The sequence below is a fragment of the Pseudochaenichthys georgianus genome, chromosome 10 (assembly GCF_902827115.2).
Source record: "Pseudochaenichthys georgianus chromosome 10, fPseGeo1.2, whole genome shotgun sequence".
NCBI lineage: Eukaryota > Metazoa > Chordata > Actinopteri > Perciformes > Channichthyidae > Pseudochaenichthys > Pseudochaenichthys georgianus.
The window spans coordinates 44,486,891-44,511,983 of record NC_047512.1 but is presented as its reverse complement, the minus strand read 5'-3'; the positions used below and the strand labels follow the sequence as shown (position 1 = coordinate 44,511,983).

At 40.4% G+C, this 25,093-nt stretch overlaps 1 protein-coding gene across 5 annotated transcripts; it reads right to left on the bottom strand.

Moving 5' to 3' along the window:
- Window positions 1–14,863: 14,863 nt before the first annotated feature.
- LOC117454222 (excitatory amino acid transporter 3-like) lies at window positions 14,864–24,702 on the bottom strand. Of its 5 annotated transcripts, none has more exons than XM_071204539.1 (12): window positions 24,592–24,702; window positions 24,436–24,484; window positions 24,189–24,314; window positions 22,143–22,283; window positions 19,893–19,977; window positions 19,217–19,295; window positions 18,624–18,666; window positions 17,892–17,977; window positions 17,467–17,589; window positions 17,165–17,347; window positions 15,199–15,312; window positions 14,864–15,039 (listed from the first exon to the last, which is right to left on the bottom strand). In XM_071204539.1, the coding sequence occupies exons 5-12, from the start codon at window positions 19,906–19,908 to the stop codon at window positions 14,919–14,921; spliced, it is 765 nt and encodes a 254-aa protein (XP_071060640.1). In that variant the 5' UTR covers window positions 19,909–19,977; window positions 22,143–22,283; window positions 24,189–24,314; window positions 24,436–24,484; window positions 24,592–24,702; the 3' UTR covers window positions 14,864–14,918. The 5 variants fall into 5 exon arrangements, with proteins under 5 accessions (XP_071060640.1, XP_071060641.1, XP_071060642.1 ...); XM_071204540.1 differs by having other exon boundaries at window positions 24,436–24,475; XM_071204541.1 differs by lacking the exon at window positions 24,436–24,484.
- Window positions 24,703–25,093: the final 391 nt, after the last annotated feature.

Sequence of the window (25,093 nt, the reverse complement as noted above, 5' to 3'; positions counted from 1 at the left end):
GGATCAGTCCGACTATACCGTCTCTTGATTCTAGGTTCTCTTCTGGATTCAGCTAGTGCATGCGGACACCTCAGTTTAAGAGTGTTATGTATCGAGCTTCGAGCTGTTGCAACAGCATAGGTACCTTCAGACCTATGTTTATCTTTATTAAATCTCCTATTAACTCTTCCCCACGTTATGTTTTAACGCAAAAGTTCAAACCGCAGCTCTTTGACAAGTCCTACCTATAAGTTTCAAAGCAATTTGGACAGATACTGAGCAGTGCTCCTACGGCTGACTTCACTAGCCACCAAACCTGTGTTAAAGGGACCACAGGGGCTTCTCAATTTGGCTAGGGGAAGAAGAACCTACTTTAGCTTTAACAGACAGCAATATCCGATATAATATAACCCTCAGTCCGGTGCAATAGTATCAACTTAAATTACTACACTTTAAGTTAAAATATATATTCTAGGATTCGGGCAGGTATTTTAACAAGACTTTCAGCCTGTATTTCGCTGATTTGTACTCATCGACCTTTTTCACTAGGTCGTTTTGGTTCTTGTATTTTGACTCTGTAAAAGTATTACTTTTCACAGAGCCCCACGTTGGGCGCCATGTTTAGAGTTCTAGGTGAGGCCCCGATTAATTTATTCCGGTAAATTACTCTGACCTCACTAATTGACCCGACCGAAGTTACTGAGTCTATGTAAGTTTACTGCTTGGCTCAGATCCACCAAACGTCAGCAAGATCTCACCTCTATTAACTCCCCGAAGAACCAGGTTCAATTAACTGCTGTTTCAATTCAGACAACTCTTTTTAATCTGTTTAAGCGATCCCGAAGGATTTTGGTATCAGTAAATGGGGTGTGTTCCTACCTAAACATGTGTGTATGGCAGGGTGCAATCTTACCTTTGAAGCAGGAGAGGAGAGCACAGGTGTCCTTTAAGGTGTCCCAGTCCAAAAGGTGGGATCAGTTTATTTGAAGAAAAATAGGTCCAAACTAATACAGGGTTTTTTCCTTCTCTCTTTACAACATTATAATTATACTAAACAACACACAAAAATGATGCTGTGATCATGTTCACATATGAAACTTTAATTCACAGTCTTACATTTATTACCAATATGTTTCCCTTTACCTGGACAATTCAGTTGTGACATTCTCTCATACAAAGACTGGTGATAATAAAAACCCATTCAAAATCCCGCAATGATTCGGAGGGATTTCCTCACGTGGGCAGGTTTCACTAAACACTCAAAATCCCTCTTCCATAAAATCATTCCATGCAGCATTCAAATCAATTCACTCAGCATTCAAAGCAATTCCCTCATCATTCCAACCAAGAAATGCAAGAGATATTCACCAAGTTTGAGAGAACCTTACCGAGAGCTATTAACCCAGCTCTCAAAGACAGAGCCTACCGGGAGAGACTATACCAGGGGTTCCCCCCCCTCTCCCCACCGAATATCCAAAAAACCGGATAGAAAACCCACAAACACCTCCTCTATACCCAACCAACATATTCTATTGGCTCTGGCATAAGACACACCTTCCCAAGTGTGTGTAAAACAAAACATGACTAGACATATTCTATGACTATGACATAACCACCTTTTTGAGGCCTCCATGTGTTTCTGCTTAAGTCCGGAGCCCCCCTCCCTGCTGTGAGAGGAGAGGAAAGAACCTGCCTACTCTCTTATCAGTGACACCCATAAATCATTATAAGTCTTACACTCAATTTAACAAACCACTTTGTTTTGTTTATGCTGTAAATATAGAAAAACCTAAAATATGAAGCATTTTCATTGTGGGTTATACAAGAATATAATTGATTATATTTGATTATAACTAACTTTCGTTTTAAGTATTCAACATACTATGAAGCTCTCAACAGCACGAGAGACCCAGGCAGCAGGATCTCTTATCTCCTGTCTTCAGTGGAGTTTGAGCGCCAACAGGTGGCTTTGTAAAGCTGTCATCACTAAACCTGATCCCATCGCGCCGCTGAAAAGAATAGAGACCTTTTCCCATCCTTCCTCTCTGGCTCCAGTCCACCCATCACATGAAATCACATTGTACTACATCCTGCCCTAATCATATTGCATCTTCATTTCATATCCTGCGGCTCTCCGGACTCAGTGCATGCCTGCGTGGAGGGACTCTGTAACAGAATGTGTATTTTCATCCGGAAACCACTTCAACGATTAAACGGAAGCTATTGTGTCCTCAGAGCCGAATTTACGTTTCCGTGGCAAGATAAGCCACTGGATCTAATCCCTTCATTTCTTCTGTGACCCGCGTTGAACGGGTATCACCGAGGATCACGAGTTCTTACATGTAGTCCTTTGTGCGTCCTTTCTCGCATATCATATCTGTTTTCACTTTCTTCCAATAAACCCACTTTGAAATCTGAGCAAAACCACGTTTCAAAAGACCGACCAGGCTTAAAGAGTTGGACGAACTGTATCTGATAGTTGAATCGTAGCGCTCTGATGGGGTGCAATGGCCCGACAAGAGACTGTTATAGCAGCCGATTAAATCCACTCACGTGCTGCCAGCCATGACACCGCACTGCTGATCTGGTTCAAGTTAAATCCCTTCCATTCAAACTTGTTTTAATAGTTGAAGCTCTTCAAACACACAGTGGGCCAAAGTAAAAAAAACTAGTGGAGGGCCGGACTGGTTCAATGTTTATTGCAGAACGTATTGAAATGAACTTATTGCACATATTAAACCTGGAACTAACAAAGCTGAAATTATTGCCTATAAAAACAACATTAAATAATCAGCATTCATTTCTTATGGCTCTATCTGCAGCTTCTCCAGAGTCTTTTCTTATGAGTACATTTCCCCACAGGCCAACAACAGCTTCAACAAAACTATTCCCCTCAAAGAGAAACCAAACATGCCCTGCTGTCGTGAGAGAAAGTGCAGAAGGAAGCATCCATTGAAGTCAGTGTGCTGCTCTGTGATGCTAGCTCAGACACTTGGCATCTCATCAGGGAGCAAGGTCATCAATGTTTGGGGTCCGGCTCTGAGCGGAGGAGACCCTCAGGATGGAGGGAAGGTGTGCGTGCAATATACCGGCGGGCCAGATCTAACAGAAATTAGAAATTATCCTGCGGACTGAAATTAAATCCACCACGGGCCCAGTGGCGGCGCCAGAGTGTATCTGTGTTGGGTAATCTATGGTAGGGCTAACCCTTGACAGTGAAACGCCTCGCGTGAGGTTTAGATTATTTCCCTGTCTCAATCCAAATGGAACTGTATGAAATAAAAAGGCACATCTGTCTTGTAGTAAATAAAAAGGGCGACCTGGAGCCAATCCTGCAATTTCCCCACAGGTGAAAGAGTTGGCATGCTGAAAACCCAACCCCTGCAGGGGGTCTGGAGGGATTCTGCCCCAGGAGATCTTTTGAAATACTAACATAAAATACACATGCTGGTACTCTCTGGAGAAGACAAATAAATACATCTATTACTACACATTTAAAAAAATGAATGCCATTTTAGTTTTTTGTTACTGTGTTCTGAAAGCTGAACCTGCTGCTCCTCACAGAGGGAAGAGGGAAGAGGCTGAGTTACTTTACATGGTGGATAAGGGTGGATAGCCCCCATTTGTCTGTGTGTCAACATGAAAGACAGCCCACACACCTATCAATCATCACACCGTGGGGTCTTATTTCATTACGAGTTGGTTTCTATCAACACGTAATGTTGTATCGATTGTATCGGGACTTCCTGCAACAACACCACGCCGTTATCTTGACTCTGATTGGCCAGAAGACATTATCAAAGATGTTCTATTGAGAAGACGATCACTACGTGACAAAAGTTTTCAAAACCGTTTCTGGTCTTCGGTATTTCCAGACAAGTGGCTGCTGAAATCAATCTGATTAACTGCCGTCTGTGCGATTTACTCCGGACTTTATTTTGCTTACTTTAACATCATTGTTCAAGGTGGGGCTGAGCCACTTCTTGGTACGGCTGTAGCCTGCCCCAGCCATACCCTGACGCCGCCACTGCAAAGGCCTGATTTGGCCCCCGGGCCTTGAGTTTGACACATGTGGCTTAGAGGGATATACAACATTCCCGATTGAATGCTCAGTGCAAGAGATGAAACATGTTGGATATGAAAGAGACATTCGTTGGTAAAATGTTAGATGAGAACCTAAGTTTTACTCCTTTGAGACATGTTGGTAAAAAAACATCCAATAAACTGAACTCCATATTTCGGGAGTAGAAACAAACCTTCTCATCTTACTCAAAGAAACTTGATGTGAAGTGTTTTTTAGCCTTCTGACGAACAGACATAACATTCCAAAAACATTGATAATCTAAGATTGAAAGTTTGAAGAAATAAACGAACACTTTAAAAGAATGCAGGTATCGCTCCGTGAATCTAAATGGGGTTTTGTCGGCCCCCCTTCTACCAGGTTTCACGAAATGGAGCCGGAAACGCAGGACAGAAAGACCAACCGAAAAGATATGGTAATCTGAAAGTGAACGTTTCAAACTGAATCAGATAAATGGTAATTTCAGAGAAACCAAACTCAGCCGAGTGGTAAATGCAAAAGGCTCCAGAAAACCAGACACTAACAAATGTATTGTTTTCAACCATTGTGTGTATGAATATCCGTGAGAGACGAGGAGACATGTCAGAACCCTGGATAATGATAGATGCATGGACATTGGAATACACATAACTGGGCATTCCTACAGAAGCATAAAGGGTTGTTCCCAGTGGTGTCCTTGGTAGACCGCCAAACACCAGCTACTTTCTTTTGTATCCTTCAGTAGGATCACTTCATTAAGCGTTACCATGTTGAGAGCCTTTGCCAACAGGGCCTTATTGTAGTTCCTGACCCAACTCTTACCGGTTCTCTTGGAGCCAAATCAAAACACAAGCTCTCCTGAAATCAGCCAGACGTGATATTTCGAGTGCGTATGCGTATTATCTGCGTCGTCTCAGATTGGCATCATAGTCCTGCTTCTTGAGATCTTGCCTAGTAATTGTCGTATTCTTTGGAGTCAAAACATATCCAGTGGCTGTTGTCTGTACGTTAATGGATACGCTGTGAACATTCAGCATCCTTATGGGGAAACACACACATTGTAGAATATTAGCCGACAGAACTGTGTCTAATTCAATGTGTTCATTATCTCCATGGCAACGGCTCCCTGCTGCAGATAAAAGCATGACAAAAACCCCGGTGCTAAATGTTCAAATATACCCAATTCTTGAGAAAGTGAAAGATCTTTTTTTGATAGCACCTAATTGGAAATGTATTGATCAACAGCAGGGACGCGCACAGGTATGGGCTAATGTTGCCAGGGCAACGGCCCGTTTGCCATTTGTGTCTGACCTGCCCCTCTGGAGAGAGCGAGAGTTGGATCAACACGATGAGCCCACGATTAGTATCGTAGCGTCTCGCGGCGGGAAGCACACCTCGTCAGCGCCGTCATCTGCTCGCTCTCTTTTCTTGATCGCCCTCTCACAGGAGAACGCTTCATCGTAGGATTTCTGCCATGTCTCTACCACTTTAGTTTGTCCATCTCTGTTACTAAGTTAGATTAGATTCCTTACCGTCACTCCGCTCGTAAAGAATGATAAGAATAAGACTAATGCGTCTTGATCTGGTTTGGTTAATTAGTTAGAAGCCCTATTTTATCAGTTTGTCTGCACAGCAGTTACAATGGCACACTACATTAAAACAGGATTGTCCCCATTCTGTCTTTCATAGTTACTAACATTAGACATTTTAGATATGGACCGCAAAACAAAAAATGTGTGACAGTGTTGTGTTTTTATTTTATGAACCTTTCACATTAAAAATAAAAATGTCGGGGGGGGGATTTTTCCAGTTTAAAGCAATAGCCCCTCCAAATGTCTGTGCACGTCCCTGATCAACAGTACAACATACCCCCCCTAGATGCACTTTGTGATGACAAGTTGTTTAAACGCTTTGTGTCAAAATGTTTTGTCTTATGATCGATGTAAGCCTCACAGCAAGTGGAGAAGAACAGCAACATGAGGGGTATTCGTGCGGCGCTGTCTTTATAATGGAAAGGGAGCATCTACGAAAGAGAGCGATGCAAACTGGCATTCACAGATGTTTCCTACCCCTTTTGATTCTGAGTGATGATTGCCATGCTTTGATAAAGGCTTCATCCCAAATAAAAGCACCAACATTTCGTATGCTGAGGACTTCCAAAATGGCTGCCAAAGGATGTGTGATTATGGCTGTTCATTATGATAATAATAATAACATTACTCAAATCTCTCTGTGATCTTCCTTCTGGCTTTACTGTTCACTTCCTTACGTATGTATCTGTTTATGTTTGCCTTAGTCATTGATTTCAGAGCATTCAGCAGCCGGCTTCTCTTGATCCACGTATTGATCTGAAACTCCTCGAGGCTGCCCTCCATCTCCGCACCGTCCTCTTTATCTCATGCAAACCACATGTACAGTCTGTTCCAGCTCAGTGTACTACAACAAACCAGGTGTGAGGCAAAGGACTGCACCGTGGCACTGCCAGTGGAGACATGCGGCGGGTAGTGTGTGACTCTTTCCCATTGCACCGTCACATGTTCTCTCTCTCTTTCGCTCTCCTGAGAAACACGATACGTTTGTAGAAAACTCTTTGTTGTTGCGGGCCATTCTCTGTCGTCTCCGGAGCGTAACTTTATATCCACGTGATAGATATAGCCAGACCATGCAAAGATTTATTGGTTAACGTAAAAGTGTGTGTGTGTGTGTCAATGGCCTGGTCATTCCTCGACGTATAATTAATGATGCAGCTTCCATGCTGAGCGCCTATCCCTGCACTGTGTTCACCACAGATACCCCTTGCCCCACACGATGTAACAGGAAGCATATTGCACAGGTGCTGGGTTTGAGGTAGAAAAGAAACTACACTGGCAGAAAGTCCACATGTTATACCGGCTGGAAGAAATGTGTGAACAGGTAATGAACAGAGGTGTAGCAGACTGCGTGGTGTTGAGCAGCTGCCAGGTGTGGATTTGAATCTGACTGGAGGACAGCATGGGGCAGTCGACTTTCACCACTTTATTGGGTATTTAAAAAAAAGCCTTCATGAGAAATATGTGGTTCGTAATATAAGTTATGGTTAGAAACGTTTGAGAGTAAGGACTGCGCTTCCGTTTCATACATCCAGTCGCTCTAAGTCAGGGGTGTCAAACTCAAGGCCCGGGGGCCACATTCGGCCCGCGACTTCATTTTATGTGGCCCCACAAGAGCTTGCAAAGAATATAATGTTTATTATACGGTTACATGCTACAGAAGCACGTTGTCCATAAACTACATGTCCCACAATGCATCTCAAATATGACTTTTTTCTCAGAATTTGCCTTTTTTTCTTCAAAATATGCATTTTTCTCAGAATTAGATTTTTATTTCAAAATGTCACTTTTATTTCTTTTTTCTCCAGAATTTGGCTTTTCTTTTCAAATCATGTTGGGACATACTAGACTTGCAATTATTTGCCCTAGACTTCTGCTTTCAGACGTAGTTAATTATGAAGTTTTTACCCTGTCCGATGATAATCCAATGCAGAGGCAATGATGTAATATAATACATTATTTTATATATATGATATATTTATATATGTATTTTTATATAGTCTTAAAGTTACAACCGGCCCTTTGAGTGCAACCATAATGTGAATGTGGCCAGCGATGAAATTCAGTTTGACACCCCTGCTCTAAGTAATACCATCGTAACAGTGGGGTTGTACTTTTAAATAAAGACATCATAATTTGGTAATACCATGTCATTTCCAAAGCAATAGCCATGTAATTACTTGGAATTTACTGTGGGTATATAACATTTGGAGTTAATTAGGGGTCAAAAAACACATTCAAACATACGTAGTAAAAGTATTTTACTTGCTACAATGAAATGGTTACAGCAGTGGATTAAGAAATACTTGTATAATAAAGACGTAATATAGGCTATCAGTGTAGAACCTTCAAAGTTCAATGAGCATTCTGGGAAGTCAAGTCATACTAAAATGAGTCCTCCATTATGTTCCATGCTGATGATAATGTGTATTTATTCTAAGGACTTGTCCTAGAAACGCACTGTCAAATTACCATCAATTATGGCTGCAAAAATGCAACTTTATCTCTTTCTGTTTAATTGACCAATCGATGTCCCCACTGTAACCATGTTAATACTGAACTGATATTGCTACTTGATTCTTTTATCAAACGTTTCAAACTTCTAGTGCAGGGTATCAAACTCAATTTCATTAGCATTTTGGCTGCACTCAAAGGGCCGGTTGTAACTATATAATATATATATAAAATAATGTATTATATTACATTATTGCCTCTGAGTTGGATTATTATCGGGTAGGGTAATAACTAAATACATTTGAAAGCAGAAGTCCAGGGCAAATAATTGCAAGTCTCTTCAGTGGCATGCCCCAAACGAGATGCATTGTGGGACATGTAGTTTATGGGCAACCAGTTTCTGTAAAGTGGCATGTAACCGTATAATAAACATATTATATTCTTTGCAAGCTCTTGCGGGGCCACATAAAATGAAGTCGCGGGCCGGATTTGGCCCCCAGGCCTTGAGTTTGACACCTCTGTTCTAGTGTATGTTATTGGTATCGCATAAAGTATACAAGACACACCTCAAGGCAGAAACATTGCAATCCAAAAGGGGTTGAAACCATGTCACGGTAACCATGACACTTTACATATGTATTGTTAACAACAGCAGCTTAATATAGTGCTGATGAATTAGCAATCCAATAATAAGCAGCTCCTGCGTCTCCCTGTGTACGAAGCAGTACACTGCATTGGATTGACCGCCTGATTGACTGCCACAGTTGGGGCTTCAGTTGTTTTCCTCGTCACGTTTTTAGTTGTAACCCGAAAGGTAGCGGAGTACATCCGGAGGCAGCAGGAACACGAGGGCAGTGTGGATAACCTTCCACAGAGTTAGGGTGGACTGCACACAGGGCCGGATAATGATGTCGACTTGGACGAAAAGGCAGCAGGTCTGATGGCTGACAATGAAATGATCCACCGGTGTGCGGAGACCACACTGTGCGCACCTGGTGTGGAAAGGTAAACTAAGGTTACATTCCAAACCAACCCCAACACCCTCGCCAACCGACTTCAACTGCGTCTGGGTGTTTGTGTGGAGGGTCAATGTAAGGTAGACATTTCATATTGTCATACAGATTACATCACATTTTAGATTTGTATTTAGGATTATATATACTAGTGTTTAGTCTAGAAAATGGAAGACTCGTACATGTAACGTTTTGTTGCAAAAAACAAGGAGCTCATAAACATCAAATTCAGAAAAAAAGATTCGAACCCCCCCCCAAAAAAAGAAGCCACTTAACCTGTTGAACCCCATCCCTGTGTTCCAGGTCTCAGGCTCGAAAAGGACCATATCTTCTAAAAGGGTTACATTAATAATCTTTGTTCTCAAAGTAATGATGAACCTGTGAGTTGGATGTAGAAGAGTCAGAATCAATATAGATGTTTTTATTTTAAAGTAAATTCAGATTGAACATGGTAAAAAACTGTAAATTATAGTGTCCGTCCACAAATTCTTTTTTACTTATAGTGAAAACTACCCTTGGATGATGGTTAGGTAGACTAAGAGCTTTAGGAATCCAAAGTACAACATATAAAAGCACCCTGTATCAAGATCGATGTGATATGATACAAGTGATATGACCTTTTTAGAGAGATTTAGCACAAAAACCCACTTCTGGGGTCATTTGGGTGGATTTTCCATATCTCTGGTCGATGTTGCTGATTGACATCTCTTTCTAACCGTTAGAGCCAATGGAATCGAGGGAAAGTTCCACACACACACACAGGTTACCAAATAAGGAGTGAGAGTGACGCGTAGCCAAAACCGGAGTTGTGACACACTCTGGTGGCTACCATTAGCAGCTAATTTTTATTTCCAATTGTTGCATACAAATTGAATTATGGATTATCAATAATGTTTTGAAAGTGACAGACACATCGGATTGACCTATGGATTAACCTTCAGCCGCGTTTCTCGTTTTAATGCCATTGAACCCGACTTGTGATCAGAATAACAGCTAAAGTGAGCATATCTCCGTGTTCTGCTACCTAAAGCTACTCGTGTGTCGTCTGTATTTGCTTCCCCTGTCACGTGATCGCTCAGTGATGATCCTTATATTTCTATAATCTGTGGAATCTCAGTTTGTTAGCTAAGCTTGTTTGTGCAGATCCAATAAGTATATCGATCAGTGTAGCTAGAGTTCTGTGCTAACGGCCTTAAGATGTCTTCGCTGGTGGTGAATTCAGAGGCTCAGCGCTAGCTTTGTGGTTAGCTGAGTTTCTTCCCGTTACATGGATATAAAACATTCATAGTTTATTAAATATTAGGAAGCCCTCTGACGTGTTTCCGCCCGGGGGCGGGTCGATGGGGTTCAACAGGTTAACCTGTTAAGCCCGATTTCCCCCGAAATCAAAGTGCAAACACAACAATATTCACAAAACTGTGTCTCAGGGCTTCTTAACATTTATCAACCTCTGAATGTGTCATCCCCACTTAACGAGAAGAAACTCAGCTCACTGACGATAAGAACCATTTTTACCGAAACAAAACACAAGTCTGACGGCCCGTCCACACAGCGGCGTGCGTTGACGCTTCCCCATTCACTTTGAATGGGGAAGCGTATGTTCAACTTTTGACGCCTCGGCGAGGCGTCAGCCAATCAAACCGCTGCTTGTGTGTCAGGGGCGGGAGATTCATGTGATTGGTTGTTGGTCGAGTTTCAGACACGCCCGCCAGCAAGCGTCAGCGCACGCCGCTGTGTGGACGGGCCGTGAATCAGCACTAAATGAAAGAGTGCTGACGCACTTAGCACATAACTCACGGTAGCAATATTTTATACTTCATCGGATCTGCACAAACTAGATATCATATGAAAACTGAGATTCCATTGGTATAATGGCCAAGAACTTGGAGTTTCAGGCGCTGCACTTTCCCTCATCACCTCATACATCAAAGTCCGCACCTACCCTTGTCAATTAACTACAGGGGTCCCTCAGGGCTCTGTTCTTGGTCCCCCTTTTTTTTTAATATATTTTTTTGTGTTAAATGTTTCATTAGTTTTACCAAAATAACTTGATTTAATTGTATTTAAAATAATATTTCCAAAGAAATAAATCCTTCGAATCTGCCTGTTCAGTTTCTGTTGGAATGTGAAGGGTTAAATGCCCCAACATCATTGGCTGTCATCTCCTGGTCCACTTCCGAGGACACTGATTGGAGCACGCCGGGCCCGACGTTCTCCAATCCCTGTGCAAGCCCAGCACACACCTGCTGGAGAGGACTACAAAGCTGGGGACAATCATCACTCTGGAGGCTCTGACATGTGGAAAAAAATTATTCTGTTAAACTTAGTGATTAGTAGTGTTTAGAGTAGCTTAGGATTTTGTGACTGTTGCCTTTTAGTTTAGCTGTGTTTTGTGTAGATTCTTTGGGTAGTTGTACCACTTTTAAAGTGAGGGTTTTGTTTCGTTCTCTATTTAGTATGTATTTTCCCTGTATGCCTTTAGACTCCTTTTGTTTGAGTCCTCCCTTAGTTATCTGTCAACCGGTGCCCTTTTGGCCCTTTTGTTTGTTTCAGGCTGCCTGCCTGCCATTTTGTTTACCGCTGCAATTTACAATAAATCACTTATAATTATACCAATACTACTCTGGTCGTGTCGTTTCCCTTTTGTTCCCCCTAGCCAATTGGGAACGTAACAACGAGAGAGTAATGTAGAATGACAGTACAATTGACCAATCGTATCTTCCCTCTAAATGGGCTTTATGACAAGTTCCGCCCGCTGTGAAGTCTAAGTGGTGCAGTGACGCGTCCTAAACCCCGGAAGTAAGCTTCGCTCGGATTCCCTCGACAGAAAGCAGTGGGATTTCTCCATAGGATTTTGGAAAATAGCTTGAAATAAGGTCTGTGGAACGAACCTGTTAGATAAATGCACGTTGTGTTCAGACGGATAATATCCACATGTCTACCCTACTTTTATTATTATCTAATCGATATATTTATAATTAGCATAAGTTCGTTCATGATGGCTCACTTCAGTGATAGTGATGACATCGTTGCGAAATTATTAACCGAGTCATTTTCAAGATTGAGTTCCAATGATAAACTGGAGAGGATCAGCTGCATGACCCGCAAGTGCTTCATCCAGAAGGACAGGAGGATGGACTTTGTGTTTCAGTGATTTATCATCAAAGGTAGGTCCAAGTCATTTTCAATGCGGGCCGCCGTGCCGACTTAATTCATTAGTAAGTGTTACTTGGCTGTGGGTGCCCTGTCATGATAGGTGTGTATATAAATGGTGTTGTTCTGTGTGGTAGAGGGTCGCTGTCATTGATGCGTTTTGCATCCCGGGCCGCTGTTTTGATATTCCGCTGAGACGTAATATCTCTTCTTTTTTTTCGAGGGAAGGGGGGGTCAGAGGGCCTAGGTATAAAAGTCACGGCTCGCCACTGTGTTCAAGTTATGTTCCCCGGATGAGCTGAGCAGGCTGAGTCCATGTAGCATCACAGAGCTGCTAGCAGAGAGGAAGCTAGCAGCAGCAGTCACTGGACAGAGCTGTCACTCAACGTGACCACGCCCTAATGTATGCAACATGTTAAGGCTTAAAGAGCCTGTGACCGTTTTTTAAAGTTTGTGTTACCGAGCGTCTTCCTCGAGTATTTTGAGGTTTTGCTCGATTACAAATTAGGATTAGCAGCTAAACAGTTAGAATATGGATGAAAACAGTTTAAACTCAGGTTTTAACTTATTCAGGAGAATTTGTGCTCCTATTGGCTAGCACTCCAACACATTGTAAGTGATAGGCTAAGGGGCGGGACATCTCTGAAAAGAGGCAGTATGAGAACAATGAAGAGCTTTTTGAACATTAAAGCATGGAGACATGTCCCAGTAGAGACACTACATGCTAATATCAACCTGAACATGAGAAATCATCGTTAACTGAGATTAGATTTCAGACTAAGGTAGATTTTGTAATAAGACCCCAACATAGTAAATGAATCAGATGTGACGGTGTTAAAGGCGGTGCTCTGTGTCAGCAGGGGTCAGTAGAGTACGCTGAGCTCAACAGTGAACCACCTGGGATCAGTCACTTCCCTCCAGAGATCCACCACCACCAGGAGCTGCCCGTGGATTAGTGACCGTCCCATTCCCACCCCCAGCTTCTTCACACACTTTGTTTTTAACTTTTCTACATTTCCAACCTGTTGAATAATTCAACACTACCTAAGCTGTAAATATTATTTTGTAGCAATAAAGGCATTTCCTTGTGTGTTGTGTGTGTATTCGTGTTTAGCAGACCATTACCAAGAGATGATGGAAACACTTTATGATGCTAATGTGTAAAAATGCAATTTAAACATGTTTTTATTTTTAAATGCTATAATCTTCTTTTAGCACTGTATAATTATAGATGTAAGCACTTTTTAACATTCAAATTCATTTATGACTAGAACCACAACACATTTTAGAGCAATATTCGATATGACTCATGAATAAGCCACATAAGATTTTGCTTAAATTATATATATATAGACAATGAATATGGTGATTATGTTTTTTAGGTATTAAAATTAATGCTGTCAAAATTATCGCGTTAACGGCGGTAATTAATTTTTTGAATTAATTGCGTTAAAATATTTAACGCATATAACGCATGTGCAGAATGGCCCGCCCCATACCTGCCACCAGCGGCAGCGCCAGCGTATGGCTGGGGTAGGCTACACCCATACCAATAAATGGCTTAGCCCCACCATGAAAAATGATGTTAAAGTAAGCAAAATAAAGTCTGCCAACTCGCGCGGAGTAAATTGCACCGACAGCAGTTAGTAAGATTGATTTCAGTAGCCACGGTTTTGAAAACTTTTGTCACGTAGTGATCGTCTTCTCAATAGAACATCTTTGATAACGGCGTAGTGTTGTTGCAGGAAGTCCCGACGGAGAATACTCTTGCTGTAGTACAGGGCAGAGCCATATAATAGTAATAATATGGCTCTGGTACAGGGGTGCACATAACTGGTACGCAGGGTATGTGCGTACCGTCACTTGTGTCACAAAGCGCATTTGCGTACCGACGTACTTGTGAAGCTTTTCCAGAAGGCGGTTAGATCACCGGACGACAGAGTCGGTCTCCGTGTGCACAGACAGGGCTGCTGTTAACGTCGGTCTGTACAACGGAACTGTGCCAAAACTACACTAACCGGCTGCGGAGGGAGACCCCCCCCCCTTCACTGGAGAACTGCGCTAAAACAGCTGATCACAACGTTGACACTCTGTGGTCACGGAGTACTCCACTAGCCCCCCCCCCCCTCTGTCGACTTTCCTGAAGTACTCCCCGTTGATATAAATCAACACGTAATGAATTAAGACCCCACGGTTTGATGATTGATAGGTGTGTGGGTTGTCTTTCATTTTGACACGCAGAACAATGTTATAATAAACATAGATACTGTATGTTAAATGGATATATCCGCCTTCTTTCATTTATCTTTCCATTCCCAACAATATACATAAATAAATGGCATATTTTGGACATAGTTCGAATGGTGATTAATTAATTTTTAATCGTTTGACAGCCCTAGTTAAAATACATGACTACAGCTTCTTTAATTTTTATTCACCAATAAATACTGAAATAGATCCAGTTCAATTCAAATACATTAATCTGTTACGTGCAATAACTACAGTAAACCTCTTGCTTGATACAGTTTTAAAAACCTTTACTCGATAAACTAACAACTGTGCCATGTGCATAACTACTACACTGAGACAACATGAAATAAATGTGTACGAAATAATCATGACAACAACTTAATGGGATTTTTGTGAACTTTCTCAAGTGTAGTTGTCATCTTAGCCCTCCTGATATTCCAGAGCGCTGAACATGTCTTCCTCGTCCTGGCAGTGCTCCTCTGGGCTGAACTCAGCCAGGACCTGATCCAGGCTGAGCTCCTCATCATCGACGATCTGCACCCTAGCCATGCAAAGCACAAAGAGGTCAGCAGAATAAAAGATATACTTTGGTTTTCAACCTGCTGCTCCTCTCTGCCACGGGACTAAAGGAAGTCTTTACTTCACCTTTTCTGCAAATGTAAAGGCAAAACCCAACAAATAAGACGAGATAGATGTGTACCTTGGCGTTGACGGTCCTTGGTCCATTTCTCCCAGTTGTCCTTTTGACACCTCGTGAACGATTGCCACGCCAATACAGTTTCCCAAGACGTTGACAACACTGTTGCAGCGGTCTCTGAAAGACACCAACAGACCATGAAAGTTGAGCAGATGTTCTGATTTATTTTTGTTTCTTTGATCCATTTGCACTTCAGCTGGCCGACCAAAAGGACAAAAGAATGTTAGCTGGTTAGCGAACCATTCCGCATAAAGCATAAAAGAGGTAATACGTAACATATCTGCTAACAGAGCACTTGTATACTAATAAAGGACTGGCTTCTCTAAAGCCAGCTGAGTAGCACTTGAAATGCTTGGCTCTATGAAACCTGATGTACTTTATGATTCTGTTTTCTTCAAGGTTGTGTCTTCCTGGTCGAATGCACTTATTGTGAGTCGCTTTGGATAAAAGCGTCAGCTAAATGCAATGTAACATCTTAACTGACCATTGACTGTTTAAAAGCGGTCAGGACAAATTTGCTCGGACAACAAAAAAAAACATGCATAAACATTTCAAGAAAACCAGTGGTATAATGTGTTGAAGTACATTTACTCAAGTATGTACTTGATTTTGGGGTATTTGTACTTTACTTGATTATTCTTATTTTATAAGTCAATATTGTGCATTTATCTAACAAAATATATTACTAGTTACTTTACAGATTCTGATTATTCGCTAATAAGAAATATAAATAAAGTAAGATATATAATTATATAGATATTATATATTATCTTAAGGTTAAGATATTCAGTAGTAGTATATACAGTAATTAAAATAAGCTCCACGTTTACTAGCTGTGACAAACAAGTGAATGCATCAATAATCACAATCCAATATTTAAGCGATGTAGCTCTGAATTGAGCTACATCGCCCAATAAGTACTTTTACTTTTTGTTAATCAAGTATATTTTAATGCCCATACTTTTGTACTTCTTCTTAAGCAAGATATGAATTGCATGACTTGTAACTGGTGCACCAGTCAAGAAACAGAAAAGGCAGCTCCAGTCATTTCTCCATGACTTGTGTTAAACGTACAGGAGCCATTCTACAATCACCAGAATGGCGGCTTCCTTGGCAGGTAAACCAACGGCCATCAGAACAAACATCGTGGTCATTCCTCCTGAGGATCCTATGCTGCACACTCCTGACTCAACCTGCAGATCAGACACATAGAACTCTACCAAGTCTATTCCTTTAGATGTCTCATCTTGTACACTTTTAACCAATATGATACAAAAGCTCAGTTGGACACTGCATTCTGATTGGTGCATTTTGACATTCAGCAGTCTACTCTTTGTTGATAGCAGACCGTTGCTCTGATCAAGGGACCATGTGCGGTGATACCGATCCGCAGAAAGAAGTCAATGTAACGCACATACATCTTCCTTCTTTCCAAAACACCAATCATTTCATATTTGTGGAAAGCACGACACTTGAATCTTGGATTGGTGACGGCTGGAAATGCAGCATAATGGACTATATTTATTTTGCGGAAACAATACAATAATTGTTTAATTGATGACCTGTTGAAAGCAATATTTTGGATCAAAGTATGGATTTATTTAGTAAGAAGCCGTGTAATACAGGGAGGCGTGTGACGCAGTGGGTCGTGCGTTGGTGTTCAGGGGGTCACAGGTTCAAACCCCACTGCAGTCAGCATGTCGTTGTGTCCCTGAGACACGTCACCCCAAAGTGCTCCCGTGGGGATTGCGCACAGTATTGAGTATGTAAGTCGCTTTGGATGAAAGCGTCTAACAAGCGACATGTGATGAGCAGGATACAATTCAGCAAACAGGGAATTATAGCTAAATAAGCCCCTTGAGGGTTTATTCAAAGCACCCTGTCAAGGCTCCTTCTCACTCCAATGTCCTGCACACTAAATATTATCACTTCTGAACTGGTGATGATGGTCTGGTTCTGAGTGGCTTACGTAATAGCGATCAACTGGCCGATCTTCAGGTGGTTGATCTGGGTAATGAAGATGGCTGCGGCCACCTCATAGAGGGCAGTTCCATCCATGTTGGTCCCGATGGGCAGCATGTACCGAGTGACACTTTTGTGGATCACGAGTCGGCTCTCACAACATTGAGCAGTGAGTGGTAGTGTGTTCACGCTGGGAGACACACAATGCATGCTTCGTTAGTGAACATATTAGAAATGTACATCTCAAAGATATGCTTGCACATCTAATGATGAATGTTGAAATGTCAGCTCTGTGGTACATCGTCTCACCTTGACGAGCTGACCAGTGCCTGCTTTAAAGCGGGAACAACCTCCTTGATGACGTCATAGGGGTTACATCTCGTACACAGGAAATAGGTCAGAGGCAAAACTATTGTTGAGTGAATTCTGTGCCTGAAACACACAATGAATGCACAATTCATATGGAATCATCTGACACAGTTTGTCTACACAACGCAGCTGCCGGGCAAGAGTATTAAAACGACTGACAGCAATCCCAGGGTCTCAGGAAGTGAGCGAGCATGGCTGCCTTCTGCTGCTCATGTGTGTTTTGGTCTGGTTACGTATAACCAGTAGCTTTAGCTTACTGTAGCTTGATGACTCGCTAAGGCTACAAGTGAGGGTACATTAAATACCTGATTGATATATTATTTAACGCAAGGCTACTACTTTTTACCAAAAAAGGTGGAACATACCCAATAATAACCAGTGCCATGAACTTTCCAATTTGAAAGATAGTTGTCACGTTATCATACTCGACAGCACTCCAACTGGCAAGAAGCTGAAAGATAACAATGACATGACAAATATGTAGATATTAGTTCAAAAGAAATCAGCTATGTTTTTGTCATTGAAGAAAATGATAAATCGACATAATAATGGATTCATATCGTTGGACGCCAAAACCTGAAAAACGGTCTAAAAGCAAAAGTAACACTAAAACTGAGCAGAAAGGGAAGTGGAATTTAACTGTATTTCTCGTTTCATAAGGTTTGTTGTACGAGCTTACTTCAGTATCATGTCGACAATTAATTTTGTGGCCTCGTTGAGGGCTTGAAAGACATCTACAAGGACTTTCCCATCTTTTCCAATCCTGTTCAAGATTACGCGGAATATTAAAGCCCACACAATCAGGCCCAAATGTTGGTTCCATCGACATATTTGACCAACCGTCGTATTTCTGTCATATTCTGTAACAAAGAGAAACATAGCAAAATGATCATGAATCAACATCAACGTCTTTCATGTAAACTTCAAAAAACAAACTTCAACAGTGACCAGGAATTTTTTTACCGTATCCACGCTAGAATTGAACTCATCCGATTCAATTTCATATTCCAACCGATCAGTCTCGTACTACAAAAGATAAATAAAGGTTTAGCAACATTAATAATACAAATGAGCAGTTTGTCCTAATTGAAGCATACCTGTCTGAAGCAAGCCTGAATCAGGCATTTAGGCGCCATGTTCCTGTGAACAAAAGACAAGTCACACCATCAGTATGTTTGGAAATGGTGAAACAACCAAGGAATTGTGTCTTAATCAAGGACATTATGCAACACTTCTGTATTCAATGACTTGGTTGAATACTGGAATCTGATTTGGGCATCCAGCAGTCTGCTCTTTTTGATAGCAGACAAGTCAAGGGACAAGTGGAGGCGTATCAATCCGCAGAAAGGAGAACAGTCCATTTAAAGGCAGGTGTCTCCTCCATTGGAAAACCCTATGCAATACTTTTTATATATACATTTTTAAATGAGCAGAGAGCATGGAACTTTGGAATGATGGCGGCAAAGCTGTCCCCAGTAAAGAAAGGAAAAACAAGGTTTCAGGGTGGTTCAAACCCCCTCCATCGCCCGGTCAGTTGTTTGTGTTGCTATAACGGCCAGTTCGCTGCACATGATCTGCACTGAAGAACACCTGAAATACTAAAGGAGACGATGAATGGATTTGAGTTTGTTTCTGACTTAAAAGCCTTGCTGAACTGAATATGCAGGGAGAGCAGAAATGTTCTTCTCACCTTATGATGTCCATCAAGGAGTCAATATTGAAGAAGGGCTCAATGTCTCCTGGTTCGAACATCATCACCAGAAATATCCCTGCACACAGAATCCATGGTGGAGCGTGAGAATCCAAAACACCCCGTTCACGTGAGAAAGAGCACCAGCAGCTCCATTGAACACAATACTATATGCAGGTTTGAACATCATGCTTTTTAAAGGGGCCTTGCTATGCTAATGTTCACATTCCTATGTGTTGCCTCTACTCGAACAGTCTCCATGCTTTAATGTGCTGCAGCACCTCTTTTCACCCTCTGTCTGAAACCAGAGCCCAGTCTGCTCTGATTGGATAGCTGGCCGGCTCGCTTGTGATTAGTCAACCACTCAGATGTCCTGCCCCTTAGCCTATCATGTACAATGTGTTGGAGCTCTAGCCAATAGAAGCTTCAGGCTCCACTACCTTTGTATTTTATACTCAGATTAGGCTTCTGATTACAATTGTACAGGTAACTAGTAATTGTAACCTTCCCAAACCTGGAAATAAGTCAATATGTAACCTTGTTGATATAGCTGTATTACAACGGTCAGAGTGAGTTCTAAATTGCATATGTACACGCTCAAGTGAAAAGCAAAGGAAAACTTCAAATGCCATGTGCAGCAAATGTGAATAAAAAGAAGCCAAAGTCTTGCTCTTACCGATGGACAAAGACATGAGAGTGGTTGAGAGGAAGTATGCTGCTGCACGTCCAGCGATTACTCTGAGCCTTAAAACCAGAAGCACCTGGAAGAAACAACAACATGAGCAACAGGACGCTAAAGTCATGAACAACTCCAGTTCAGGAGTGATATTTAAAACCTCTGAGGAAGATAGAGGCACATCAAGTATGACATCTCTCAATAGAAACCATTGGTGTCACACATTGTATTATTCACATAATCACGGCTTGTTTTAAATGCTAAACCTCGAAAGTCCATTTCAGGAATGTTCAAACTTTATGAACATTCTTTTCCCTCTATGATCTGATACAAAAGCAATAACCTCCAACTATGATACACAACTAATCAGTGCTATAATTCTTCTTCTGGGCAACAACTTATATCTTATGTGCATGACGTGTTTTACTTTGTCTCTATCTATACTTTTGCTGTAACAATTATAAATGTCCCCTCTGTGGGACAAATAAAGGAACTCTGATTCTGAGAATTCAAAACGGCAAAGGCTAAAAGTTCATCTCGGGTAGAAACTTTATTATTAATTACAGTAAAAAAATACAAAACCTGACAGTATTCAGTTCTTTGAAATGAATCTGCAACTAAAGATTATTTTGAAAATGGATTCATCTGAATATTTTCTCAATTGATTAATCTATAAAATGCCATAGAAAAGTGAAATATTCATCAAAGTCAAAGGTGATGTCTTTAAAAAGTTTAGTTTTGTCCGTGTCAATCCCACACTTATTCACTTGACTATGATATGAAGCGAGAAAAGCAGGACATCTCTGTATTAGAGTCTAAAAACTGGCCGATTCTCCATAAAAATGACAGTTCTTCTTTGGAAATGATAATATGTGTTATAAAAATACCACAGCGTAAACAGATGACAGGATTTAACTGTACATGCATAAGGAAATTCATGAAATAGGTGAAGTTCTGGGTCAGATCCTTCAAAGAGGGGTTTGAATATGTATTGGGAAAGCTTGAGGGCTCACCCCACACCCAACTGAATCCCTGTAATGGAGTAAAGCCTCATTCACCTCTCATTCTAACATATGGGATGAATGGATATCTACGTCTTTAATGGAAGGTCAAATATGGACATGATAACACGTTTTTACCAGAATAGAACAGAACCTCATTCTTCGTGAAACAATTGTACATTTAATCTGAACAATCCACAGAGTAACACAGTAGACCATTTTATTCTGAACTACTTTCTAACACAGAAATCGTTCAGGTCATTTGGGAGGCGATCGCGTGTCATAAAGGTGGCTCAGTGCCAATGAATGGCAAGAAGGAGAACAGGGGCAGTACACGCCTACTGTATGTTGTAGCTTTCAAAACACGAATAAGCCTTTGCAAAAGATCAAAGAAGCAGGATGTATTTCTATCAAGATTGTTGAACATTAAACAACAATTCTGACATTTTAAGGGGAGGTTATAATAATGTTTTACTCAGACAAGTAAAAAGTAGAATTCCAGAGCAATAAAAATGCACCATTGATCAATCCATTAAACGTTGGTCTGATCTAACCAGTAGCTTACGTTGGCTGATTTGAGCAAACTTTAGGTTAACATTAATAAGTAGGTTTATCGGCATCTACTTGTGTTAGTTCTAGCATGTACCATGCTGCTGTAATTGTGACTTGTGGCACTGGAGCTCTTCACCACGAGTTACGCTCTCCTGAATGAAGGGTATTAAGGTTATAGGAGCAGCATGTTCCTTTGAGCCCTGACATGTGTTTTGTCTCATGTGGGATACCGTCATTTGAGAGGTTGCGTCCATGTGTAAAGTGGGCGTGATAACAGTGTAATGATTACAGTCTCATATGGGTGTAATATTGGTGTTACATGGCTGTAGTATCTGTTTAATAAAACAGCGGTGTAATAACAGTATAACATGGGTATAATCTGGATGTAATACAGATGTATAATGGTCTAACATGGGTGTGAATAAATGTGTTTAATTTCAATTAAATTAATCATGGGTGTAATAATATTATAATAGGGGTGTAATAACAGTGTAATTATGGTGAGAAATGGGTGTAACTTTGCTGCTACATGGTGTGGTCGAATAACAGTGTAATGTGGGTGTAATATTGGGTTAACGTGGTATAGGGGTGTATTATTGTGTAATATGGGTGTAGTCTTAAAAATAGCAATCAACATTTTTTAATTGTTCACCTTATTTGATGAGCTAACAGTGTGAGAAATACTGCTGTGGCTTACCTGTGATCAGATTGGTCAGAAGGAGAGGCACGGTCATCAGCTGAACCATCTGCATGAGGATTTCTCCCGGGAAGCCGATGTACTGCTTGTCGTGCTCCGAGATGTGGATGTAGAACTTGGGAAACAAGCCCGCAGTTATACCTGTGAGACAATTTTCGGAGATTTTTTTTAGAAATGTTGTAAAGAAAAGGTTTAAATAGCTGGGAACCGCAATTTAGTAATACAATAATACATCTTTTCACCACTTCAGCCATCCATAATCATTTGGGGGACATTTGTAGAGCACTTTCAATTCTTCAACAAAGCTCCATTACCATTAAAACCTTATGTTAAAGTCAGGTTAAAAGTAGCTCTTGAATAATTATATGTAATTAAAAAAGGTCACATGATTATAGAATTCCTATTTCTTGATCTTTGTTTCCATGTTTATATTGACTGGATTGAATTTGTATGTTTTGGCGTTGGCTCATTTTATGGCTGGAACACATTGTATACATTTCTTAAAATCTAGTGCTGTGCATTGACGTCTAGGTCTGCAACAAGTAACTTTTTTTATTGTCAGTTACTATCTTGAAGAATTAGTTGTATTGTCCATAACATCCTGAAAATGCCCAAGATTATCTCCGCAACCGTTTTGTTTTCTCCACAACTGAAGATGTTGGATTTATTGTCATAGGGTGGTTAAGACACACGGTACATATTCACATTGAGGAAGCTGGAATCATAGAAGTTCAATTTGTTCTCTTAAAAAAAATAGACAATCGATTATTTTAATAATCAACAACTAACGAATATATCTATTCAACTTTGCAGTTCTAATGCTGTTGGACTGTCCGCTGGATTGATCCATCTGACACATTGTCAGTCACTTGAACAAGAAATGTTGCTGTATGCAAGAAAAAACCATTAAAAGTGGAACGGCAACAATAGAGCAACATTTTCATTAAATTACATTCTGTAAAATGTGTAAAACCACTAAAATATATATATAATCATTCTAACCTGTTCATCTCAGTTATGTCAAAATGGATTACATGTTCTTCATTCATAACTGCTAATGATGACTTCTGATGTATCTTCATAAACTGTACTAATGTCATACTATCAGCAGAATGCCATGATCTTAATATTAAAGTGTCTCTTGTTAAACTAAATGGGCGGTAGACATTTGACATGGGGTTATTATTACCATGGCAACTCTTTTATCAGCTCTGTGATGATTTAAATGGTCTACTGGAATTAGATTTAACCTGGAGAGGACCATTTGCTACTCTACTACATTTGGAAGCAAATGTTTTACTTTTTACTCCACTATATTTATTTTACAGATTCATTTAGTTACAGGATGGTGTGGTTGCCTTGGTAACAGGTTATTGTTATGACTTGATTATGCAATGGAATCCTTGGGAAAAGAACAATTTCCTCAGTGTTTTATACAGTTTGATTTATCTTACTGATGTTGTCATTCAAATATGTTTTACATTTGTTATTTTATTTCATTTAAGGTTTGTTTCTAATTTCAGTAAAAAGCCACTTCTAAAGCTTTAAATGTGTAACACACTGTAAGAACTAAAATCTTGCCAAGTAAAACTGTTCTAATATCTAGTCATATGTCTTTACACTTGCTATAAGACTTAATTTTTTTAAGCTGCTGTGGTATTTGTAAAAGATGGATCATCTTGTTTCAAGAAATGAATCTTACTTGATTTTAATAAACAGTTTTATTGGAAACACTAACACAAGAACATCGAAAACGTTTCCAATCATTTCCTGATCCTGGTAAAATATAGTTCTAAATAATTGTTCAACAAATCTTCCCAAGCAAATGTTCACTTTCCATATTGGCAGGTTAAAGAGTGGAAGTGAAAACACCTTATTTTTATTATAATTGAACTTGATTTACGGGCAGCATTTTTCCAGTGCACAGTCTCTGCCCCTGAACGGCACATGCCGTGTCTACATAGACGTTAACCGTTATATAACGCTACTTCGATTTCCAAACAAAATAAAGTTGGTAAAATAGCTATGTAGTTTCTTATCACCTACCCAGGACCACAGCCGAGATAACTGTTTTGAAGCACGGCATCCCGGCATTTCTTCACTAGGCCCCGGCCGTTTCCGAACTCTTGTTCAGGAACGTTAGTCTCCATCTTCCTACAGTCTGGTTGTTAGCTAAAAGTAAATAAACAGATATTAGCGTAAGCACAATTCTGAAATCATATTTAGATAATTTAATAATAAACATTCAGATTACATTTATAACAAACTGACATATTAACTAAAGCTTACTCACCAACAAGTTAAAAAGAGCTCAGCCTGGCTGTTGGCTGAAACTAAACAAACTGACATTCCAAAATACTTAAACTGATGACAAACATTCAGAGAAAACCGTTCAAACGTTTTTTTTACTGAAATAAAATGTATACATTTGACAGAATAGGTTACTCACCAGAACAGATAAAGTGAGGTCCGTAGCACCAGCTGGTCTCTGTTGAACTTGTTTTAGTGTTTTCATTCAAACTTCATTTCTAATAGACCTAACGTGATCTATGAAACTCAACAGATCAGGCGCCATGGCAACCCTGAGTCCCTGACACATTACACGTTATGTTATGTAAAACATTCTCATTCTGTTCAATTGTATTTTCTATGAATAATATCTGTCTGCACAAGTAGTTAATATTGTAATGTTCCTTGTATGCACCGTTAGGGGGCGCCATTGCACCAATACTATCAAGCAGTCATCCTTCCTCCCCTCACAGGTGTTTTCGGTGCTTGTTGGTTAATATCATGTTCGTCATTCAGATTGTCTATTGTAACTTTATTATGTGAACATGACATTTATGCAGGCTTGGGGAGAAACAGATTACATATGGGATTATCTCTTCTCAGGATACAAAAAGGCAATACAACTGTATCGCTTTGCAGTTACAATTAACATAGAGGTTACT

Coding starts and splice junctions, on each gene's coding strand:
- LOC117454222 (XM_071204539.1), bottom strand. Junction 15,313..17,164: donor GGCCAGTTGATCGCTATTAC/GTAAGCCACTCA, acceptor GGTGTCTTTCAG/AGACCGCTGCAACAGTGTTG. Junction 15,040..15,198: donor CAAGGACCGTCAACGCCAAG/GTACACATCTAT, acceptor TTGCATGGCTAG/GGTGCAGATCGTCGATGATG.